The following is a 22669-nucleotide window of genomic DNA, read 5'->3' as shown; positions in this document are numbered from 1 at the left end:
ATGCTCTTCCCCTTCTCTTCTCACCACTACCTGTCTCCTTTGTCACCCCTTTCTCCTCTCTAATCTCTACATCCCCTCTCTCCTCTGCACGCACATGCGTGAGAGCGTACATGCACCCCCCCCCTTAAAAAAATGCTTGCAGAAGAAAGTGGGAAACACGTTTGAGGCCGGCCACGCTTCGAGTGCATTGTGAACAAATTTAGGGTGAAAGAAAAGCAAAGAAATCTGCCCCTTTGCCCACTGCAGATTAGTCTCGGGTATGTGCACCTGCTTCCAAGAATTTCACGCGGAAGGGACGGGTGACCAGTCGGTGGGGGAGAGATTGAGCGACGAAGAAGCCAGCCATACCCTCCCCCAGCGTCCAACCTTGCGCGAACGCCCCTCACTCTCTCGCGCGACACGAGACGAGACGCATATCGCCATCCTCACTTAGCATTACCAGGCGCGTCTTGTGAGCGCAAAGCCACCGTCGCGGACATAAGGCGGCACCGGAAACTTCAGCGTGGAGATGGGAAGAAAACGAAAGACACTGGATGACTGCTGTAAAGAACATGAAGATCTCCAGATCGCAACGAAAGACAGTGAAGGCACCCGCACTTTAGTGTGCAAATATTGCAACACCGAGATGGTCACCGATCCAGCGAAGAAGCCCTACGACCGAATTCGTGAGCATTTAATGTCATCTCGTCATAAGAAGTTCAAGACGGCTTCCAAGGAAGCTGAGACTGCGGGAACGTCTCAGCAGACGCTTTTTGATATGTCCTGTAGACAGCGTGCGAAAGAAACTGAAGCGGACGGCGTTATCCATGACTTTGTTCGTGCCCTAGCGTACAGCGGAATAAGCATGCACCAGGCGGATGGACCGCTGGGAGACTTCGCGCGCAAATACTGCAAGGCCGCGAAGACCATGCCAACAGGACAAAGACTTCGGCTGAAATACCTGAAAGAAGCTTTTGACAAGGACATGGAGAAAATCCGCGATGATATGCGAGATGTGAAAGTGAGCGTCATCGTCGATGAATCCCCAGACATCACTGGTGTGCCTACCATCAACACTCTCCTGGTCACGTTGCTCTGGTCGACGTCGACAGGGTAAATGCATCGAACAGTTACACGGGGGCCAGCGCAGTTAGCAAGGCACTTCTGACGGTTGGCAAGACGGGGAAAGACGTGGCAGTAGCCACAGACTCAGCGGAGTACATGCGAAAGATGGTTCGAGAAATCTGTCAGGCTGAAGGGATCCAAATCTTGCATGTGAAAGATATAGCACACTTTATTCATGTGAGTGTTGACCATGCCATTTCTTTACCATGCATGTCTGATGTTCGATCCGTAGTGATCAAGTTTGGAGCGTTATCACGCTAACAAGCTTTACCAAAAGTACATTGAAATTTGTTCTTCTAATGGCCTCTTTGGACCTGACATTAAGAAGCCACCTTCTGTTGTCCCGAATCGATGGCAAAGCTTCTACAAGGCACTTGTGGTAGTCGTAGAAATGTGGAGCTCGTTAACAGAACTTGCGGAAAGCTCGCATGATAGCAGCAAAGCGGAAGCTATTCGAGGGATACTTTCTGAAAAAGAAGTTGTTTATGCGAAGGCAATCTTGATGAGAGATGCACTCGGCCCACTTTTGGAAGCCCAGAAAACGCTTGAAAGTGGGAAGCTTTTGATGCCCAGCTTTGATCACCTGGTAAACGTGAAGCTGCAGCAGATTGTCGGGGAGCTTTCGGCAATGATCGGTAAAAGCGATCAGGCCAAAGCTGTTTTGTCTATGTTACCCAAGCGCAGCGCTAATTTAGTAAAAACGTGTTCTGAAGAGTTCTGCACAAAACTCGCCACAAAATGGCGCTGCACTCTTGGACGGAACGTCTCAGAAAAAGAGGAAAACCAGCTAACTTTGTGGAAGTTGGGAGCCGTCCTTGATCCGTTTCAGAAGCGTCTGCTGGGGCAGTCATTTGAGGACTACCGACCTCTGTTCATGTCCGTAACCGACAATGTAGATTCCCTTAATGACGAGTTCAACCAGTATTTGCTGGAAGCGAGCCCCACAAACCCAGCTGTCGAACTAATCGAGTATTGGCATGACTCTACTTCTCGCTACCCAAGGCTTGCAAAAGCTGCACTGACATTGTTGTGCCTAGCTAATGGTAGCTGTGATGTGGAGAGAACTTTCTCCCAGCTGAGATATGTTCAACGACCGGACAGATCTCGAATGGAGACTGACATGTTGCGCATGCAGATGATAATGTATGTCAACAAGGACGTGTCAAAAATCGATGACCAGATTTTCGTGAATAAAATGTATAATTTCTAAGAGTCAATGTTTACTGATTCATTCATTTTCAAACACCACTGATTCATTTTCAAACAAACACAAAATTTCGGGTAGTATACTGTATACTGTATTTGCTATAATACTCTGGTGTCTGTCCCAATTACCAGCTTGAAACACCAAAATTAACGTGTTATACTTAAAAAGCCCTTGATACGTTTTGATAAGCTCAGTGTAAGTTCTGATAAGTACAACCGTATATTTAACCCGAAAAAACCCAAAGTAAGGAATGGTTTCGCAAAAAAACCGATTTTTCCCCGAATATCAGTTTGAAAAATACCGCCCGATTTTTACCCCCCGAATTCGAAAAAATATAAAACCCGAAAACGAACAACCCTATGTATAAGGTGGAACTTCGACTGTATGTAACTCGGTTTGGCGACGACCCGCATTTTACACCGAATCTGTTTGGTCCCAGCAAAATCCTCATAGAAGCAATGTAAATAACCCTTGGTTATATAACACAGTTTTATGCGGACCCCGCAGCCTTCGACGAATTTCAGATTCCATCCGAAAAAATACTAGAACCAAACGTCGTCCAAACGTTCAAGAGTGCAAAACATAAGCTTGTGTTCCCTCTGGCTGCAGTAGTTACCTACAAGCTATAGCCACAAAGAGTAGCTTCAGCTGGCCGAAGAGCTGATATTTTTCTCGTTTTCAATCCGTGGAAACTTGCTCTGATCGACATAGAGCTGATGTCTTTGCTTTGTCGCAGTCACAGGCTCACGCATGCATAAGGTGGCGACACAGCTGTTTTCACAGTGCAAAATTACTTTCACTTGATGTCCGTCTTCGTGATAATAGCGAGAGATCACTAGTTGCACTTCACAAGCCAACAAATTGCAATGCGCACAGCTCAGTTGTGCACGAAGGCATTATACGCGAACTCATGGTCTGTCGCCATTATGTGATAGCGATGACACTGCGACTCTTCTGATGGGAGGCTGTTGACAACACTGTTTCAGTTTCGTTTTCTCGCACTGGCTTATACAAGTTTGATAATACGACGCCTGGATTATACAAGTATTGCATTTTCGCATGGTCCCCCGAAAGTTGTATAATGGTGGTTCCACTGCACCAGACTATTATTTTTAAATGATTCACTAGAACTTCATGGGATCATGTTTTTGATAAACTGGCTACTGGTAGGTGGTATAGTTAAGCATGTAACACAAGAACATCTCTTATCTGACAACCACTTGTGATCATGATAGAAACTGATATCGCTAAAAGGGCTAGTATCTTCCAAGTGGTCTCGATCGTCGAAGTGGTCTCAGTGGTCTCTGTTGCTGCTTGTCAAGGTGTATCAATCGGCCAATTCCGCCTTGCCGATGCTAAGTTTAAAAAAACATTGCTGAAGAAAAAGGATATGTGCCCAGTCAAAGCACTCGTAACTGTAACACACAGATTTTACTGCAAATATTTTGCTGAGTACGTTGCTACAACAAGCTTCATGTATCTGAACAAGTTTTTGGAGCAGCTTCGGTCGCCCATCGCACGGCTACTAATGCCTAAACATTCACAAGTTGATCATATTCCATGACAAAATTAACAAGTTAAGCAGTGACAAAAGGGAGATCCTTCCAAGGAGGGCGTGGAGCGATTAGGATGGAAAGGTGGGCTAGTTGGTAATTCATAATTGTTCAGCCAACTGGGAGTGTAGGAGGAACACACACACACAAAGCAAAGAAGAGGCACGCAGCACGAACGCTCGTGCTGTGTGCCTCCTCTTTGCTTCGTCTGTGTCTTCCTCCCACGCTCACAGTTTGCTGAACAATTATGAGCAGTGATTAGTTTGAATTTGACATCTTTCAGCTGCGCAAAGTGATGCATATCTTGGCAGTCGTAATCATCTGCGCCCAGTGTATGCATTGCCATTGTCAGCTTGAAAAACTCGAACGTGGTAAGGTTCTTACAATGTCCTGGCATCAGGGGTGTAAATTGTAGATATCACACCCTTAGAGTATCCAGATTTATCTGCGATATCTAAACATTCGTCACTCTCTACAGGTATTCCTGTCAGTCCTTTGTCTTACTACTGCCGGCAGCGAATTGCCGACATTCAGGCTGAAGGAATCTCGAGCAAAAAGGGGTCAGAGCTGCCACAACACATAAAGCCATCTGTACCACTGGCAGAGCATAACGACTCAGAGCGGAAGCCAGCACGCCCATTGCCTGTAGATGCACTTCCAACAGGTACGCAGACGTTTTGTTCATGCTTCTTGACATCAATAATGCATGGTAGGTACCCTGTTTATAAGAGACACCTCATATAAAAGGCGAAAATCGCTGTCTGGAGCATGCCTTATAAAGGGGTTCATCTGTATATTCAAGTCATTGCAGCCACATAATGTCTCATTGAAGCACGCCCCACCAGATACGTTTGACAGGAAACAGTTTAAACTTTGTAGTTATGCAAAAATAAAAATTAAGTGAAGATGTATTTCTCACAGCAGCCTTTTTTTCGTCCCCAACTTTCCGGGAGCAAAAATGGTACTTAACTGTTCTTTCAATGCAAGACCACTGTTTCTCTGCTGCCGTTACCAAAAAATGCACGGGCCTAATCCTGTGCTTTAAACAATGGTGGGACAAGCATACCTCTTGGAGCATATGGGGCAGACATGGCAGCCCCCCTTCCCCCTCTGACTCTTTCGTGCGTAGGCAGTTGTACTCTTTCCGAATTTTGTGGTAAAATTTTGTTTTTATGTTTTCTTAATAAATATTATTGCATTTGAGTCCCAAGCTCACAGTAAATGATTTAATGATCAAGTCCACGCATTCTACTTAACCTTACCCCTTCTGCCCACCATTTCACCAAACACTCAATCCCGCACTCACGTGCTTGGCACTTTTGCAAATTACCGAGAAGACAAACAGGCTGTGCTGTAGGTTTTTTGCCCTTCTTGTCCACAGGCAGTGCTATAAAGTTCCTCATCCCTGTCTGCAAACACTTTGAAAGATGATAGTCTTTCTTGGGGACCTTCGACCGAAGAATTTTGGTCTGTCTGTCTGTACATTTGTCTGTTTTGCCCACCTATATTGGTCTGTCTGTCTGTACATTTGTCTGTTTTGCCCACCAATATTGCTTAAGATTCAGCATTCATAGTTATGCGATGGTCAATTAAAAAGCAATTATTACGCATATCTGAGGCACCATAACACGTCGATGTTTTGTATGTGTGCCTTCATACTAGAAGAGGCACACACACGTAACTAACTATAAGGACTGTAGCGTTTATTGCGCTGCACTGACAGTGCAATGCAATGCTCAAAAAGTTAACTGTTTCCAACATTTTGCTAAGACCACGCGGTGGTGGCACCTGCCCGTCACTTTGCGTTCTTCACCTTATCACCTCCGAGAGAGGCGCGCATCTTTCTCCGCAAGCGCGCACACCTTCGTTTTCGAAGATAACTGCTACATGGTGCTCTGGTCTAATATGCCTCTATGCGCTCGTTCGCCTCAGCTACACGCTCGAGGCACTCTAACGCAGCGCCTCCAGAATACAATTCACCGATTTTCTTCCGCAGAACATCAAATAAACGTTTTGTTCACTCTCTCCAGACACAAGACTATGATCTTTCGACGACATTTACAGTTAACATCCAGATTCGGGACCAATGTTTTTAGTCGTAAGCATCATCTTTGACATTTGACAGGGAAGTAGGTTCTCTCTACACTGCTCGCTCCCCTTCAGTAGAGAGGGTGAGATACCGCAAACGTCTCTGCTCCTCGTGGTTATGAATGTCTGCTCAGTTCAGAATAGGAGTAGCCTTTGCCACGGCAAGACGCACGCTCGTGATTCACACACACGAAACTACTGCTGAATCCTCCTCGGTGGTGGCTTCCTCCGCGTTGTTCTTGTGCTCTCTTATGACCCATTGCTTCTTGTTAGTGTTGCATATTTAGTTGCCTCATTCGTGTCTCGGACTCCCTGGCGCTTTCCTCGCACCCCTTGTCTTCGACAAGCAGCCCGGGCACCTTCGGAAGCTGCCCCGTCGCAGTGGTCTAGCGGATAAGGTTTCGGCTGCTGACCCGCAGGTCACGGGATCGAATCCTGGCTGCGGCAGCTGCATTTTCGAAAATGCTGTATGCCCGTGTGCTGATTTCGGTGCACGTTAAAGAACCCCAGGTGGTTGAAATTTTCAGTCCTTCACTGCTGCCGCTGTCAAAATCATTTGGTGGTTTTTGGACATTAATCCCCCATATCAACCAAATTACCCTTTGGAAGATGCCAGATGTGACACCTAGCTGAAGGCACGTGTCGCGTCTGCCACCTTCCAGATAAGTCACCCTGGCTTGCCCTAGATAAGTCACCCTGGCTTGCTTTTTTTCAGTCCCACCACTTTGTTTTTCTTCCTCCTGCGCTCTCTCACAAAGGTGCCATGTTCATTTTGTTTTTCGGCCGGGCCACTTTCGTCGACGCTGCCAGCCTCTTTCTCACTGCTCGTTCCATTCTCTTCCTTCTCCTCCTCTTTCTTACCTCTATCCTTACCGTTGTCTTCCTTCAAATCCGGATCCAAATGTGCAGCTTTCTAGCTGCTGATGTCTGCATTCTGCGTGGTCTCACTTTCCTTTTGCCCGTCGTTGTTTTCAGCTGTACCTTCCCAGTTTTAAGTGCTGCTGTCGCCTCCTGTATTCTCATCTCCATTCTCTTCAACAACCACCAATTTTAGTAGTACCGAGACAACTCGAGCTCTTCACCTACTTGAAGTCGTCCCGTTCACTCATTTCCATGCATTTCATGCCACTCATGTTCGCTACACTCTCATCATCCCCTGACCCTGCCTCATAGCTGATATTCTTCATGTCAGTGGCCTCATGCAGGTTCGAAAACCAAGTTTTGGTAGGCATGGAATCCCTCTTGGCAGTGCTGCTGTATCTGACGTCATATGACGATGCCTCATCAATTGTGGCCCGCTAGTTAAGACCCCTCTAGCCTCGAGCGATGTGTCGGTCCCTGTGTTGAGCCGTGAATGCCTCTAGCAGTCGTGCACACTCGAGATGTGTCTGTCACAAAAAGATCACACTGTGCGCCGGTGTGGGAACTCCAAGCCCTGCCTACCCACTGTTTCACAGGCTTCGAGTTCCATCGCGCCTCTCCCACAGGGACGCAACTTTACCGTGCCGTCTGCGGTTAGAAGTAGCTTTCACGAAAGCGTACATACCCCTGTGGCACATACCCGCTCTAGAGCGGGTATGTGCCACAGGGGATGCAAGATGGGAGATGGCGGTACTTAAAGTGTTCACTAAATAGACAGACGGACAAACAGACTAGCAGACGGATGTACGGACAGGTGGACGCATGAACAGACAAACAGACAGATGGATGGACAGACTTGCAGACGGATGCATGGATGGATGCACGGATGGTCGCGCAGACGAATGGAAGCAAGAACGGACAGACTGAAGCACGGATGGGCTGACGGACGCTTCACCCCACCCATCAACATTCACTCCGTGCATACGCTGAAATTTTTTTTTTTTGCATAGGAATGGCAGATGCGTCCAGGTGTGACTCGTGCGATAGTGGTGAGTCAACAGAACATCAACTGTGTTCCTGTGATTGTTTTGTGTGTGAACGCAATGTGCTGCATAAAACGCTGAACAACTTGATGATAGACCTTTTTCCAAAGGGCAGATCCTCGGATCATAGCTCTACACGTCGCAGGCCAGCAAAGCGAAGCGGGCGTTGCTAGGTTTTTTAATGTCAACTGAAGTAAATGAGCGCTTGTGAGCGTGCAATGGACAGGCGCACATGTACTCACATGGAAGGCATGGTTCAACAACATGGAAGAGCTCACCAGCCGGGACGTCTGTGAGATGAAGTTGCGCGAGTTATTCGGTCAATCTGTCGGGTGCAAGCAGGCCGCTAAGAAAGAACTTGGTAACTGTGTCCAGAAATCCACGGAGTCTTACCTGGCCTATATTCAAGATGTCTTGACCCTCTGCCGTAAGGCTGATACCACCATGACCGAAGCCGACAAGGTTGCGCACCTACTCAAGGGCATCGCTGATGAGGCCTTTAGCCTCCTTGTATTTAAAGGCTGTTCGACAGTTCAAGACGTCATTAAAGAGTGCCGACGCTTTCAAGAGGCTAAAAGCCGTCGCATTGCCCACCACTTCACCCCTCTTCCTAACACCACTGCAACGTCAACTTGTGAGGACCTCAGTTTTGAGACCCAGCCCAATCTACCTTCTGCTGACATTACGGGGGTCGCTCGACGTGAAATCGAAGCGATGTCACCAGCACCCTTGAGGGTCCCGACGCCGAACGATCCTCAGCCCACCATATCCCTCATACAGAGCGTTGTGCGCCAAGAATCGGCAAACACGGGCCTTCAAACGATTTGTTCTGTGCACCGACCTGATGTCCATTCACCTACCTTGAACACCCGTCAGCACTATCGGCATCCCGCTCCACGTATCCAAGATCCAAACGCATAAGGACGCCTGACGACAGGCCAATTTGCTTCCGGTGTGAACGAGTGGGACACATTTCGCGTCTTTGCCGAAGCACGTGGACCTTGTCCTCGTGCACAAGCCCAAACTTCACGAACTTCGATGCATTAGCCCGCCCTTCTAGCCAAGAACCACCCTGCCGTGATGACTCAGCCCATTACGACATGACTGCCACGACCAATGCCCAATACAGCCGCTTGCCTTCACCGCGATGTAGATTCTCGCGGTCTCCTCCGCTGCCACCCCGCTCCCCATCCCCGTCCTTCGCCTGAGGGTTTCCTTCGTAACACTAACTGGTGCAGCTCCTGGAGGTGACGCTGCTGCTATGACTTGCCCTACAATTCCTCTGTTGACCCTCCCGACCAACTAGAACTTGATTGATGTAAAAGTGGATGGTTTATCTGTTAAAGTTTTAGTCGACACTGGTATCCAAATTTCTCTTATGAGCTCGCACTTTCGTGACCGCTTAAAGAAAGTCTTTACTCAAGCCCCTTCACGCTGTGTTCGTGTTGCTGACGGCAGTGCAGCTGCCGTTGTTGGTGTCTGCACTGCACACGTTACTATAGCCGGCCATCAAACCTTCGTTTTCTGTACTGTTCTCGCCAACTGCACCAATGATGTTATTTTTGGTCTAGACTTTTTGCCCGCTCATTCGGCCCTCATTGACTGTTCAGCTAGCACGTTGCAACTTGACCTGTCCTGTACGACTGATAGGCCCAGTCCGCCCCAAGTTCGTCTCTGCTCTGCTGAACATGTCCATTTGTCACTGCAAACAGTTACCTGCATTGCCGTAACAGCGCCGCCACCTGTACCTGATGGAGACTACGTGCTCACACCCCTTGCATCCGTCCTTCTGACTTGCAGTGTTACTTTTCCGCACACTATTATTCCGTTACGGAAAAACCGTGCTTGCACTACTTCGCTGAACTTTGCTCTGTGTCCGCAAGTGCTTCCGTGTGGATAGCTCTCGCCACGCTGACACCCTCTGAGGATTGCATCATCTCGGCTTTGTACCCCAATGATGTGCGTCGCCCCAACTGCACGCAAGTCTGTTCTTCGACAGAGTCCATCTTCTAATGTGAAAAAAAATGATCGCGGTGGACCTTTTGCCGCATCAAACTGACGCGTTCCATCATGTCCTGGAATCGTACTTTGATGCATTAGACTTCTGTGACCGTCCGCTAGGTCAAACCAGCATTGTGAAGCACCGCATGAACACCGATGAATCTCGGATGCAAGCACCGATGCATCTCCGGTACATCGACGGCCGTACCGCATTTCTCCTGTGGAGCATCAGGTAATTCAAATGGAAGTCGACAAGATGCTTGCGAAAGACATAGTTGAGCCATCTTCTAGTTAACGGGCTTCCCCTGTTGTTCTTGTAAAGAAAAAGGACAACAGTTGGCGATTCTGTGTCGACTACCGACATCTGAACCGGACCGCTAAAAAAGATGCCTACCCGCTACCGCGCATTGACGACGCCCTGGATTGCCTTCATGGCGCTAAGTATTTTTTTCCATCGACCTTCGCTCGGGGTACTGGCAAATTGCTGTCGACGACATGGACCGCGAGAAGACTGCTTTTGTGACCCCTGGTGGTCTTTACCAGTTTAAGGTCATGCCGTTCAGATTATGCAATGCTCCAGCTACCTTCGAACAAATCATGGACACTGAATGATGCAAACAGTGGTCAATTTGCCTATGTTACCTCGATGACATCATTGTATTTTTCCCGACCTTCGAAACACACCTCGACCGCCTTTTGCCCATTCTTTGCGTTTTTGGTAACACAGGACTGCAACTGAACTCATCGTAGTGCCACTTCAGATGCAAGCAAATAATCATCTTGGGCCATCTTGTCGACTCTGGCGTATGCCCTGATCCTGATAAAGTTCGAGCTGTGCAAAACTTCCCCGTACCAACCAGCACTAAGGAAGTCCGCAGTACAATTTTGCGCACATGCCAGGACCTCTTACGGACTTGTTGAAAAAAGATGTTCCACTCTTTTGGGGTGCTGCGCAGGCTTCGGCGTTCTCTAATCTCATCGCGTTGCTCACAACACCATCTATTCCAACCCATTTTGACATGTCTGCCCCAACTGAAGTCTGCATTGATGCCAGCGGCCACGGAATCGGTGCCGTTTTGGTCCAGCATCGAAGTGGCTGCACCAGCGTTATCGCATATACCAGCCGTCTGCTCTCTGCGGCCGAGCGGAACTACTTCATTACTGAAAGGGAATGCCTTTCTCTAGTTTGGGCGGTTGGCAATATTCGGCCCTACTTACATAGTCGCCGTTTCACCGTCGCAACTGATCATTACGGTCTCTGCTGGCTCTCGTCATTAAAGGATCCCACAGGGAGTCTTGGTTGCTGGGCACTACGGCTCCAAGAATACGACTACTCAGTGTCTTACAAATCTGGTCGTTAACACCTTGACGCTGACTGCTTGTCCCGCCATTCAGTGGGCCCCCCTGAGACTTGAAATGATAGATGAAGGGCTGCCATGTGTGCTTTCTCTCTCTCTCTGCTTTCATCAACATGCGTGATGAACAGCGCCGAGATACCGTCTTGCGTGACATTATTGAGAAGCGCAGCTCTCCGACGCCCCATCCGTCTACTGGACTGTTTGTGCTTAAAGGCACCTTGTACAGCTACAATGTCAACACAAATGAGTGCGAACTGCTCCTCTTAGTGCCTTCCCACCTACGTTCGAGTGTTATTGCCCAGCTCCATGACACCTCCACCGCCGGTCACCTTGTTGTCTCCGAGACTTACGACCACGTTCATCGCCGATTTTACTGGTCGAGGCTTTATCGCTCTGTCCGCCGCTATTTTGTCGCATGCGATCAGTGCCAACGTCGAAAAAAAATTCCTTACGAGTCCTGCCGGACTTCTTCTTCTTCCTGTTGACCCCTTCTTGCCTGTTGACCTTGACCTTGTGGGGATCTGAGGCATGCCCGCGACCATTTCGCGGGCATTCCGCCGCACGACCACACCCTCTTGCTCTGGTAACGGGGCGTGGCGATAGATGGCACCACGTGCGGGCGCGGCACGTGGTACGTGTGCGCTGAGGGAGCTCTCTCTCCTCCGTGGTCGGCGCTCGGTAAGCACGTGTTTTCTTCGTCCGCGTCCCCTTTGGGAATCGCCGGACTATAGCCTGCCTGGGGTGGCCTTTGGCACCTCGGCAGGCGTGCTTACTTGAGTGCTAGCTTCGGTACCGTACGCTAAGCCCACCACAGCGGTGCCTAGTGCTTTAAGTGGTCGTAACACACCGAGCCGCACTTGCTGCAGGCCTACGCGTACGAGGTTTGCCCTAACACTCGCGACCAGGCCCAGTGGCCATCGTGAGAGTGCGCAGCATAGCCGCGAGGGGCCTTTTCCCGGCCGGCGTGTTTAAGCTCGCCATTGCTAGCTGCGACGTGCTCGCGGTTTCCTCTTTTTGTGAACGTCCGTGTTTGGGTGCCTTTGCTCCCCGCGTCCCGGGAGCGGACGTTGTACTCTTGTTTGGGGTGCCGCCAAGGGCAATGAAGTGTCGTGTATTTATGTATTGGAACACTGTCTGTTTTGCCGCGCCGCGCTAAACGCCTTATTAGTTGAGCGCTAATAAGGTGTAGTGCAGCTGGCACGCGTCGTCCCAGTTGCACTGACTGACACGGCGGCCAGGTGGCATCGGCTTTCCGGCCACCGAGCAGCAACCCTCGATGAGTTCCGCGCGGCCTTCCTGCACGAATTCTTACTCGCTGACTACAAGAGTAGGATGCGGCGCGAGCTCGAGCTCTGCACGCAAGGGCCTACTGAGTCGCTTCAGGAGTATGTACGCGCGATGGAAGACCTTTTTTTCTATCGCTGAGCCCAGAGCCTCGAACGAGGAGCCCGTCGAACGGGTGATCAGGTAGGCACACCCGACTTTTTTGGCATACCTGCGCAGCAGTCGCTTTCATGATTTGGAGGAATTGGCCGTCGAGGCAAAGCGCATTCAAGGCGACGTTCTCGCCGCGCATGCCTATCGCCCGACACCGCCAGCCAGCGAGGCCATTGAACCGCGCTGCGCGTGGGGAGGGGCCATGACCCTTCCTCAGAGGCAACAGCACGCCGGAGCTGCCTTTGCGGCTACCGCTACAGGTGGGCGCACGTGGGAAATAAGCGATCTAGCTTTAGATCCCTACACGTACGAGAGGCGTGCAGCCGGTGCTGCATCGCAACTCGACGCGCGCGAGCAGGGACGAAATCTGACCCAGCGCATCACCGGTGGTGACGGTCGTCAGAGCGGTTCCTTTGATCACGCGGCGAACCGATCCCTGCAGCTCGAAGCTGCTCCGTCTAGGGAAAGGGGCCGCGATGGAGTGCGCTGGTTCTGCTGCCGTCAACGAGGGCACATAGTGAGGGAGTGCTCCGCGTTTGTGCCTTTTGTGAGGCAGGGAAATGGGAGCGCGGGCCGTTCTTGAAGGCACGAGCGGCCGAACCCTTGCTTCTCCCCTCTGCGTACCTGGCAAGCAGTCTTGCTGGTGCGCACGCGCCGTTTATTTCGGTCACCATTGTTGGTCGCGAATTCTCGGCAATGCTGGACACGGGCGCAAGCTCTTCGTTTGGCGCACAGGTGTTGTCCCACTTGCACAAGCGCTCGGTGCGCTTGCGGGAGAGCCGAACGACATTCACCCTCGCGAGAGGCGTGGCCCAGTCGGCGGGCGCCGCGAGGTTGACTGTCAGATGGGGAGGCCGAATGAGACGCGGGCATTTCGTTCATCTTCCAGGGCTCAGTGTTCCTGTGATTCTCGGTCGGGACTTTCTTCTAAAAACCGGTATCGTAGTGGACATTGCGAATGGAGGCTATCGCGACGTACCTTTTTCCGAGCTAAAGCCGTTCATCAGCCCACCGGCGCTTTCTGTTGCCTGTGCAGTTTAAGCGTCGAAACCGTGTCACGTGCAAACTTCGGGGGCAGGCCCCTGCGCTATGCACTCGTCGGCTCAAAGTCCCCATCGGGATCGAGCGGTGTACACGAAGAGGCTCCGCATCCTTTGATCGCCTGTGCGACTCAATTGGATGATACACAGAAGCCTCGTCTGGCGGCATTGTTACGCGAATACGATGAGCTCTTCACCGATCAACCAGGCTGTACCGATTTGGTGAGCCATTCGATCGAAACTGGCGATGCACTTCGTTTGAAGTGTAATCCCAGGCCCGTCAGCCAGGCCAAAAGGCAGGTAATTGATGGCTTGCTGGACGAGATGCTCTCAGCTGGCATTGTTCGCCGTTCGTCCAGCGCCTGGGCGTCTCCAATTGTGTTAGGGCCTAAGAAAGATGGCAGTCATCGCCTGTGCGTAGACTACCGCCGTCTGAACGGAGTGACTCGTAAGGATTCCTATCCGCTCCCCACGATTAGCTCCATCGTAGGAAACCTCGGCACTGCGCGGTATTTTACATTAGATGCCTCCAAAGGTTACCTACCGGTTCGGATGGATGAGCGCGACCGGTGCAAGACCGCATTCACGTCCCACAGAGGGTTATTTGAGTTCACTCGTATGCTCTTTGGTCTTTGAAATGCTCCTGTGACTTTTCAGAGACTCATGGACCACGTCCTCGGGGAAGCAAAGTGGTCTTACTGCATGTGCTATCTCGACGACATCGTGATTTATTCACGAACATTCGAAGAGCACTTGGCCCGCATTGCCAATGTGCTCGAAAGGGTGAGAGCTGCCGGGATGACATTAAATTCCGCAAAGGTCCAGCTAGCGCAAACCCGAGTTCAGTTACTTGGCTTCACGCTGAGCGAAGACTCCGTTGAGCCAGGTCGGGAGAAACTTCGAGCAATCCCCGATTTCCTTGCGCCCAAGGACGTACGCGGCCTGCGCCGCTTTCTCGGAATGGCCAATTTTTACCAGTCGTTCATTCCGTCCTGTGCCCGAGTGCAGGCGCTTTTGACCAAGCTCTTGGGTAAGTCAGCTGAGTGGCGATGGGGACCTGAGCAACAAGAGGCGTTTTGCCGTCTGTCTAGCGCCATTGCGGAGACGGCGCAGCTCAAGCTTCCTGACCTGACCAGACCATTTGTGTCCTGATTGACGCAAGCGATCTGGGATTAGAAGCAGTTCTCCTACAGGAACATGATGGTGTGTTGCAGCCGTTGGCCTCTGCCAGCCGCTCGTTGATACCCGCGGAAAGGAATTATTCCGTGACCAAGAGGGAGTGTCTCGCCATCGTGTTTGCACTGTGGAAGTTTGATGTCTACCTTGATGGGACAAAATTTGTGGTGCAAACAGATCACAGCGCGCTTAGCTGGCTGATGTGGCTCCGTGAGCCTGCAGGCAGGCTAGCCTGCTGGGCTCTCCTAATACAGCATTATGATTTTTCAGTGCAGTATCGGAAGGAAAGCACTAACGTGGTAGCTGACGCGCTATCTCGTGCTCCAGTGTCTACCAGGAGGATGGATCCCGGTGCGACAACCGGTACCGGTGCCTTTGTGCAAGCGAGCGGCGCGGGCGAAACTGCAGCGGAGGCATTGAGTGGAGAAAAGGGTGAGTGAGCCGACGAGCAAACCCTTTCCACGGGCCAGACAAGCAGCGCGCTGCGAAACGGCCGAGAGGGGGAGCGAAAGGGAAGTGAACCCATGACGCCAATGCGAGCAAAGGCGATGGCTGAAGTCCTTAGTGGGAACGATACCAGGCTTCCCTTTGGGAGAATGGAAATCGCTTTCAGCAGACGAGAACTACTGAAGGCCCAGCAAGATGATCCGTTTTATCGCGAGTTGAGCAACAGTCTCATGGAGACGGAGCGCCGAGACGCTGCTGGTAGTGCGGTGGCCGCAGAGGGACGGGAACCGACGTGTGTCGCTGGGTCCCCTGCGGATACATACTTGCTGGACCATGATGGACTCCTGCTGAAATACATAGCCACCGATGAGGAGTCAGTGGACCCGTTTAAGGTGGTTGTGCCCAAAAGTCGGAGAGGCGCACTGATGCGAGGGTCTTTCATTGAGCCCATGGCCGGTCACCTGAGTGGCTCTAAAGTTTTTGCGAAACTGAGCAAGGTTGTGACTTGGCTTGGCATGAAGCGTGACATTTTCCGCTATTGCCGTTCCTGCCACGTCTGTCAAGCGGTGAAATCAAGGGTTCAAGGGTTGGCAAGCCGCCCGGCCTAATAAAACAGATTAAAACAGAGATCGCAGGTGGCAAGTAGCCACCTGCGATCTAATGGGGTCGTTCCCCAGGAGTAAGCAGGGGTTCATACATCTGATGGTAGTCGTTGATCATTTTTCCAAATGGGTGGAGTTATTTCCGCTGCGGAAAGTGACAGTGCGAGCGGTGCTAGAGAGGCTACAGGAAGTGTTTTGTCGGTTCGGCTTTCCGAAAAGATTGATCATGGACAATGCGTTGTATTTCACCGCTCGGGTGTTTGGTGATACGTGCCGTTCCCTAGGAATAGATCACTGCACCACTTCGCCCTACCATTCCCAGTCCAATTTGACGGAGCGAACCAATCGTACGCTCAAACCGATGTTGGCGGCCTTTGCCGAAAGTCAAAAGGACTGGGCAGACCATTTGAGTGAACTCGCATTTGCAATCCGAACCTTTGAGAGTCGCTCGACTGGTTTCTCTTCCGCCTTCCTTAATTTCGGAACGATGTTGGCAAACTCGGTGACCAGTGTCATGCATTGCCAGCTCAGGGACGAGGAAGAACCGGCAGACTGTTCTGCTTACGTTTCAACACTTCGGGACAGGCTTTATCGAGCTCTCAGTAGAGCGAGGCAGGATTTGGTGTGGGCCAGGGCTGAGCAAAAGACCCAGTACGACCGAAAACGTCGCCACCTTTCATTTAAGGTAGGTGACCTCGTCCTGAAGCGCAACCACGGTCTTAGCGACGCAAGCAAGGGTTTCTCAGCTTCGCTCGCTCCAAAGTGGCTTAGTTCATACCGAGTGAAGAAGGCTTGGACTCCACTCGCGTACTTGCTGAAAGACCCGCTTTCGGGAAAACTCAGCCGTGCCCACATCGCAGACCTGAAAGCCTTTGCGCTGAGGTCTGAAGAGCCTGTGCCAGCGCCCAGTGGCTCTTCGCGCAAGCAACGGTGCACACCCGGTGCGGCGGACCGCATTCAAACCACGCACCGGTATAATCTGAGGAAGTGGTCACCTGAGTGATTTCGCGCCGGACGGCGGGCTTATTTCCACAACCGAAAGCCCCGATTTTTACTGTCTAGTCTCAGTTAGCGAACTTCTTTACGGCCAGTGCTTGCAAGGAAGTCGTCTCCGCCCAGTTGCTGCTGCTGATTTTCATTTGAGTGTTCTTGTTTACTTGATGTTTTTTTCCATGTTTTTTTATTCTCCTCGCTGGAGGAGGGGATCGGGAATTGGTGCTTTAGCATGGGGAGAGGGACAAAGGGCACTCTGCGCCTTCCTTTACGGGGCGCATTTGGACAGACCTGACTATCGGTGGTGTGTGTGGGTGTGTACGTGTGTGTGGCGACAACAACTTAAGAAGTCACCGACCCCTACACCACCTTGGACTCTGGAGGTGTTCGGAGACCTGCGGTCGTTAGGCAGCCCAGTTGCGCCCTGCTCCCGACCGTCGCTGATAAGCTCTGCTAGCCTTTCTTATCACGGCTCCTGCAAGAGGCCAGCTGTCGCAGACGCTGTGCACGACTCGACCGACGCCACAGGATGCCTCGCAGCCAGTGGATTTGGCGACCATGATTCCAGCCGAAGGGCCGGCTGTCGCAGCGAGGTTCATTCAAACCTTGACCGAGGCGGCGTTTGTCGGACTCGCAGGGCTGTCGTCAACATCGACGAGATGAAGGTGAGCCCGTTCCTCGCATGAGGGCCTCAACCAGAACTCTCGCCTTGCGCTCTCGCATTCACGCTGTCACCCAGTCAAACATTACGTGACGCTTCCCCTCCGAGCCGTGGACGCGCTCTTGCGTGAGCATCATGAACTCTTGTTACCCCTCTTCCGTGGCGCCATTGTATTTCTCAAGTGTATTCTTGTGTTCTTTTTTTTTTTCTTCAGCAGTGGTTGCAGAGCGAGGCTGAGACTAGCTGTTGCCCATTGCATGACGTCTTTGCATGCAGGGGCAATGACCGGCTGCCTTTGCAGACTGGTATATCGGGTGAATTAAGGAGAGGAGGATGTGGGGATCTGAGGCGCGCCCGCGACCATTTCATGGGCATTCCGCCACATGGCCTTTTTGCTTTTCTGTTCTGGTAACAGCGCGTGCCGATAGATGGCACCACTTGCGGGCGCGGCACGTGTTACGTGCGCATCGAAGGAGCTCTCTCTCCTCCGTGGTCGGCACCGGATAAACACGTGTTTCCTTCGTCCGCGTTCCCTTTGGGAATCGCCGTACTGTAGCCTGCCTGGGGTGGCCTTTGGCACGTCGGCAGGTGTGTTTACTTGGGTACTAGCTTCGATACCGTACGCTAAGCCCACAGCGGTGCCTAGTGCTTGAAGTGGTCGTACCACACCGAGCCGCACTTGCCATAGGCCCACGCGTATGAGGTTTGCCCTAACACTCGCGACCAGGCCCAGTGGCCATCGTGAGAGTGCGCAGCATAGCTGCGAGGGACCTTTTCCCGACCGGCGTGTGGAAGCTCGCCATTGCCAGCTGCGATGTGCTCGCGGTTTCCCCTTATAGTGAACGTCCGCACGCGGGTGCCTTTGCTCTCCGTGTCCCGGGAGCGGACGTTGTACTGTTGCTCGGGGTGCCGCCAAGGGCAATAAAGTGTCAGTGTGTTTCTGTACCCTGTCTGTTTGCCGCGGTGTGCTACACGCGAGTTGGTGACGGAGTCGCAGCCCTGTGGCTCGCTAAGCGTGAACCCGCGGTGATCATCCGCTACGGTGAGTAGCGGGGTCACCATAAGTTTCTAAGGATAAAGCAGACAGAATTACCGTATATTGGACTAGCTCAAGAGCAGAGGTTGGTACAACGGTGGACTGGTACCAAAAGTAATGCAGCATATTTGTGTTTACTTCCTACTAAAGTTTTGTGAAAAAGTTTTAAAGGGACAGGGGTTAGCATTACTAATGATTTCGTTAATGTTAACAGACTAAGTAAAAGTGCTAGTTACACCCAGGTAGTGATGGGATGGTATGAGCTCGAGAGCGGAGTTGTCAAGCATATAAGCAGTGGAGAAAGATGTTCGGGAAATGTTTAAGACTTTCCATTCAGTAGTGTTTAGGGTGTGGCTGTACTAATAGAGTAGCATTAAAAAGCACTGCATCATGTAGAATACTTCTGGAGGTGAAAAGGACACGTGCGATAGACGGGGTGGATCTTGAAATCGAGTGAACTTGGTATGCTCTGTTTCTTATGCCATGTGCAGGTGACCACATGCGTGAAACCTCGGAAGCTTCGACGGCTGGTATAGAGGCAAAAATGCACACGCCTATGAGGTGAGTTTTCAAAGCCATTTTTTTACAGTTCGACGGAATACTTTAGTCTTTACAGTGATGTAGAATAAAATATACTTGGTTCTGTGCTGAGAGTGATGAAAACTGGCATAGTATACTGCTGAATGCTTTAATCAGTAGTTCTGAACTCCGAAGTAGTAAACTGCATTAGACCTCTTAGAGCTGTCTGTAATATAATTTGTGTTCGCATGGTTAGTGTGTGTGTACATGCACTAACCAGTCATGTAAAATCAATGTAAAAAGTCTGTTAGGAGATGACTGTGAGCTGTGTCGTTTGATTAAGCTATTCTTGTGTGAACGTTTTCTTTGTAAGAATAAAAATGAAATTATTGTGAGTCATTTCACTTTGCGAAGCTGGCTTGTCATGCAGCAAGGTGGTCACATGGTGGAGGCCAGACTGGTATGAAAGGCTAGGTTGCGAACGTGCCCAATAAAGTTAAAACCACTGTGACAAGTCTACTATGACACATCAACGATGACTTTGCCGTGGTTATGAATACACTCAAACCTCGATATAATGAACCCAGATATAATGAAATATCATTTATAACGAAGCAAATGAAAAATTGTCTTACAGTAAAGTGTTTACAATATATACCTTTATAACGAACTTTCGAATATATTGAGCTTTTTTATGCAAGATTTAACTTCATTATAATGCTGTTTGAATGTAGGCTTCATTGCAACGCGTAACATACGAAAGCCAGCTTACAAAAATAAAGGCTATGCCCATCCTTTTAAAGCAGCCTTCGCCTGTAAACACAAACGCTTACTGGGAAGAAATGGCTTCCGGACAATATTGCCACGTTCCATTTCCCACGTTTTGTTGTCGTTCCAAAACACTGCACAATTCTCAGCGCAAACCGCGCCTGCAGTTTTCCGAAAGCTTCCAGACTGTAGTAGATCATTTCGATAAGATCATGCCCACCCTGCGAACTGTACAGATTATTCTGGAACCTACGCCACCGCCAGCGATAACGCTAGAACATTCGACGGCAAGAGTATAAATGCCGACGCGCTTCGCCGCTTGTCAGTAGTTGATCGACGGCCGACGATCTGTTCGCTGCTGTCAGTCCAAGACTGCTACTGTAATTGGGCTTTCCGTTTACCGGGCACAGGTTCGTCCAAATCAACAGTTAAATTCCAACACAGTCTCCTGTCTTCGGCCACGTCACGACCACGTGACAATATAACCCCTTCAGCAATGGTGTGTGCAGCTGTACACGTCAACTACGCGAGCACATTGCGCACCGCGTGTTTCCCCCGCAGGGGCGCCTGCGCAGGTATGCGTTTGGTGTGTAGCGACACCACGGACCCGAGCTAACGGGGGAGTTTTGACTCCCTCCCACGCCTAGCCGTGCGTGGCTTTGCCGTGTCCGGGGAAAAGGGGATCCTGGGGGTTGAGCTGACGCTGGGTGATTGGACCTTTAAGGCCCCCCGGCAGAGGCAACACACCTCTTTGGCCCCGGCTTCACGTAGACGGCACCCCTGGGCTGACCCACCCAGGGGAAATCGGTAGTCGCCTTTTTCTGTCTCTCTCTTTCTCTCTCCCCTGATCTTTGTCTTTTTATCTCTTTCAATCTTTCCTGTCATCTCCTCACTTCTGTTTACTTCCATCCTTCAGGCGGCAAGGGTTAACCATGTGTAGTTACCCAACCTTGGGTAGTTATATTTGGTTATAGCGGCGATGCATGGCTGGCGTCTCCAAGTGTTTACTATTCAACCTTGTAGCGTCCCCTTGTTGGGCTTGGTGGTGGGTGGCCACCATCGCCGCCGAACTTTAAACAATCTGTATGGCTAACTTTTTCCTCCCTCTCCCTGATCGCCGCCCGAAAAGGTGGCGCACCGAAGACCCGTTCCTCCTTTCAAAACCAAAGCAGTCTTTCCCCAAGTTTCATGTCATACATAGCCAGAAAGAAAACAAAACAGTCCGAGCAATCTCACCCTTTCTTCTCTTAAAAACACTCACAGAAGCAATCGGGCCAGAATATCGTGTAACCAAGTTCGGAAGCGGCAACCTCCCTTTGGAGGTTCGCGACAAGCTGCAATATGACAATTTACTTAAACTTGTAGCATTTGGGGATGTCCCAGTTTCCGTAGGCCCCCACAGGTTCTTGAACACAGTCCGCGGTGTCATCTCTGATGACGACCTTCTTGGATTATCAGAGAGTGAATTATTGGAAGGCTGGCAAGACCAGAATGTAGTGAAGGTTCAAAGAATAGTAATAGGACAAGACAAAAAAGAAACACCAACGAAACATATAATTATCACCTTTGGTACTAGCGATTTACCCGATTCAATCGAAACTGGCTACTGCAAGCTTCGAGTCGGGCCCTACATACCAAATCCTCGTAGGTGTTTCAAATGTCAGCGCTTTGGACACGGTTCACAAAGCTGCAGAGGGCGCATGACTTGCGCAAACTGTAGCTCTAACGAACGCCCATCGCACAATTGTACTGCTGCAGCCCGCTGTGCGAATGGCAAAGGAGAGCATCTCGCCTACTCGCAAACGTGCCCATCCTGGAAAGAGGAAAAACAAATTCTTCAACTCAAAGTTAAATTCAATCTGTCTTTTCAAGAGGCGCGCCAGCGCTTCTACCTCCATAACAAGCACTCTCCTTCTTTTGCAGATGTGACGCGCCAGGGCGCCGTGCAACATCTTTCCGCGTCTGCGAATGTCACACGAGAAGTGTGACTACGGTCCCGGCATCTGCGCCCAAGGCTGGAGTAGCCTGTGCTGCTCCGCCTCCTGCCAAACAGGTTCAGCAGACTTCAGAGTCTGCCGGACCCCGGACCACTGCACCTGCAGTTGCGTCCGAAACTTCTGTGAATGTGCCTGCTCATCAGGCACCATCCGCCACCTCGTAGGAGGTGATGGATACAAGTCCCATTCCTCCGGCGCCTCATACGCCGAAGGATAGGCGCAACTCTTTGGAGCGCGCCCAGAAAGAAAAACGTCGAATTACGGGGCCCCAAAAGGCCTTGTAACCTGAAGTGACACTTCTTGTACACACAGCACCACACATCTTTAAAATTACACATATAATACAGTGGAACGTGAGAGGCATACTGAGGAACATCTACGATATCCAAGAACTTCTACACAAACATACACCAAAAGTGCTGTGTGTGCAAAAAACACACTTAAAATCAAGACACACTAACTTTCTTCGAAGTTACGTTATCTTTCGAAAAAACCGAGATGATACTGTCGCCTCATCCGGTGGTGTTGCCATAATTGTTAGTCAAGGAACAGCCTGTACACGTTTACCCCTTCAGACATCCCTGGAAGCAGTAGCTGTCCGAGCTGTCATCTTCAACAATTTGCAGTATATACATACCGCCACACCAACTGACTAAACACGAGTTTTAGGCGCTGATAGCAGAACTTCCAGAACCGTATCTCGTCCTAGGGGACTTTAATGCTCACAGTAGCTTATGGGGCGACTCTCGCTGCGATGCGCGAGGTCGCCTCATTAAAC

At 50.6% G+C, this 22669-nt stretch overlaps 1 protein-coding gene across 7 annotated transcripts in view; it reads left to right on the top strand.

Moving 5' to 3' along the window:
* The window catches only part of LOC119187295 (uncharacterized), a 108250-nt gene that overhangs the window by 25839 nt on the left and 59742 nt on the right, over positions 1–22669 (top strand). For 5 of the 7 annotated variants that reach the window (XM_075895852.1, XM_075895849.1, XM_075895851.1 and 2 more), the window contains 2 exons: positions 4343–4528; positions 19099–19168. In XM_075895852.1, the coding sequence (XP_075751967.1) occupies positions 4343–4528; positions 19099–19168 (256 nt within the window). The remainder of the gene's footprint in view (positions 1–4342; positions 4529–19098; positions 19169–22669) is intronic. The other 2 variants (XM_075895854.1, XM_075895853.1) reach the window with 1 other exon arrangement.

Source organism: Rhipicephalus microplus, chromosome 5, assembly GCF_043290135.1.
Source record: "Rhipicephalus microplus isolate Deutch F79 chromosome 5, USDA_Rmic, whole genome shotgun sequence".
NCBI classification, from domain to species: domain Eukaryota; kingdom Metazoa; phylum Arthropoda; class Arachnida; order Ixodida; family Ixodidae; genus Rhipicephalus; species Rhipicephalus microplus.
This window is presented reverse-complemented; position numbering and strand designations above follow the sequence as displayed.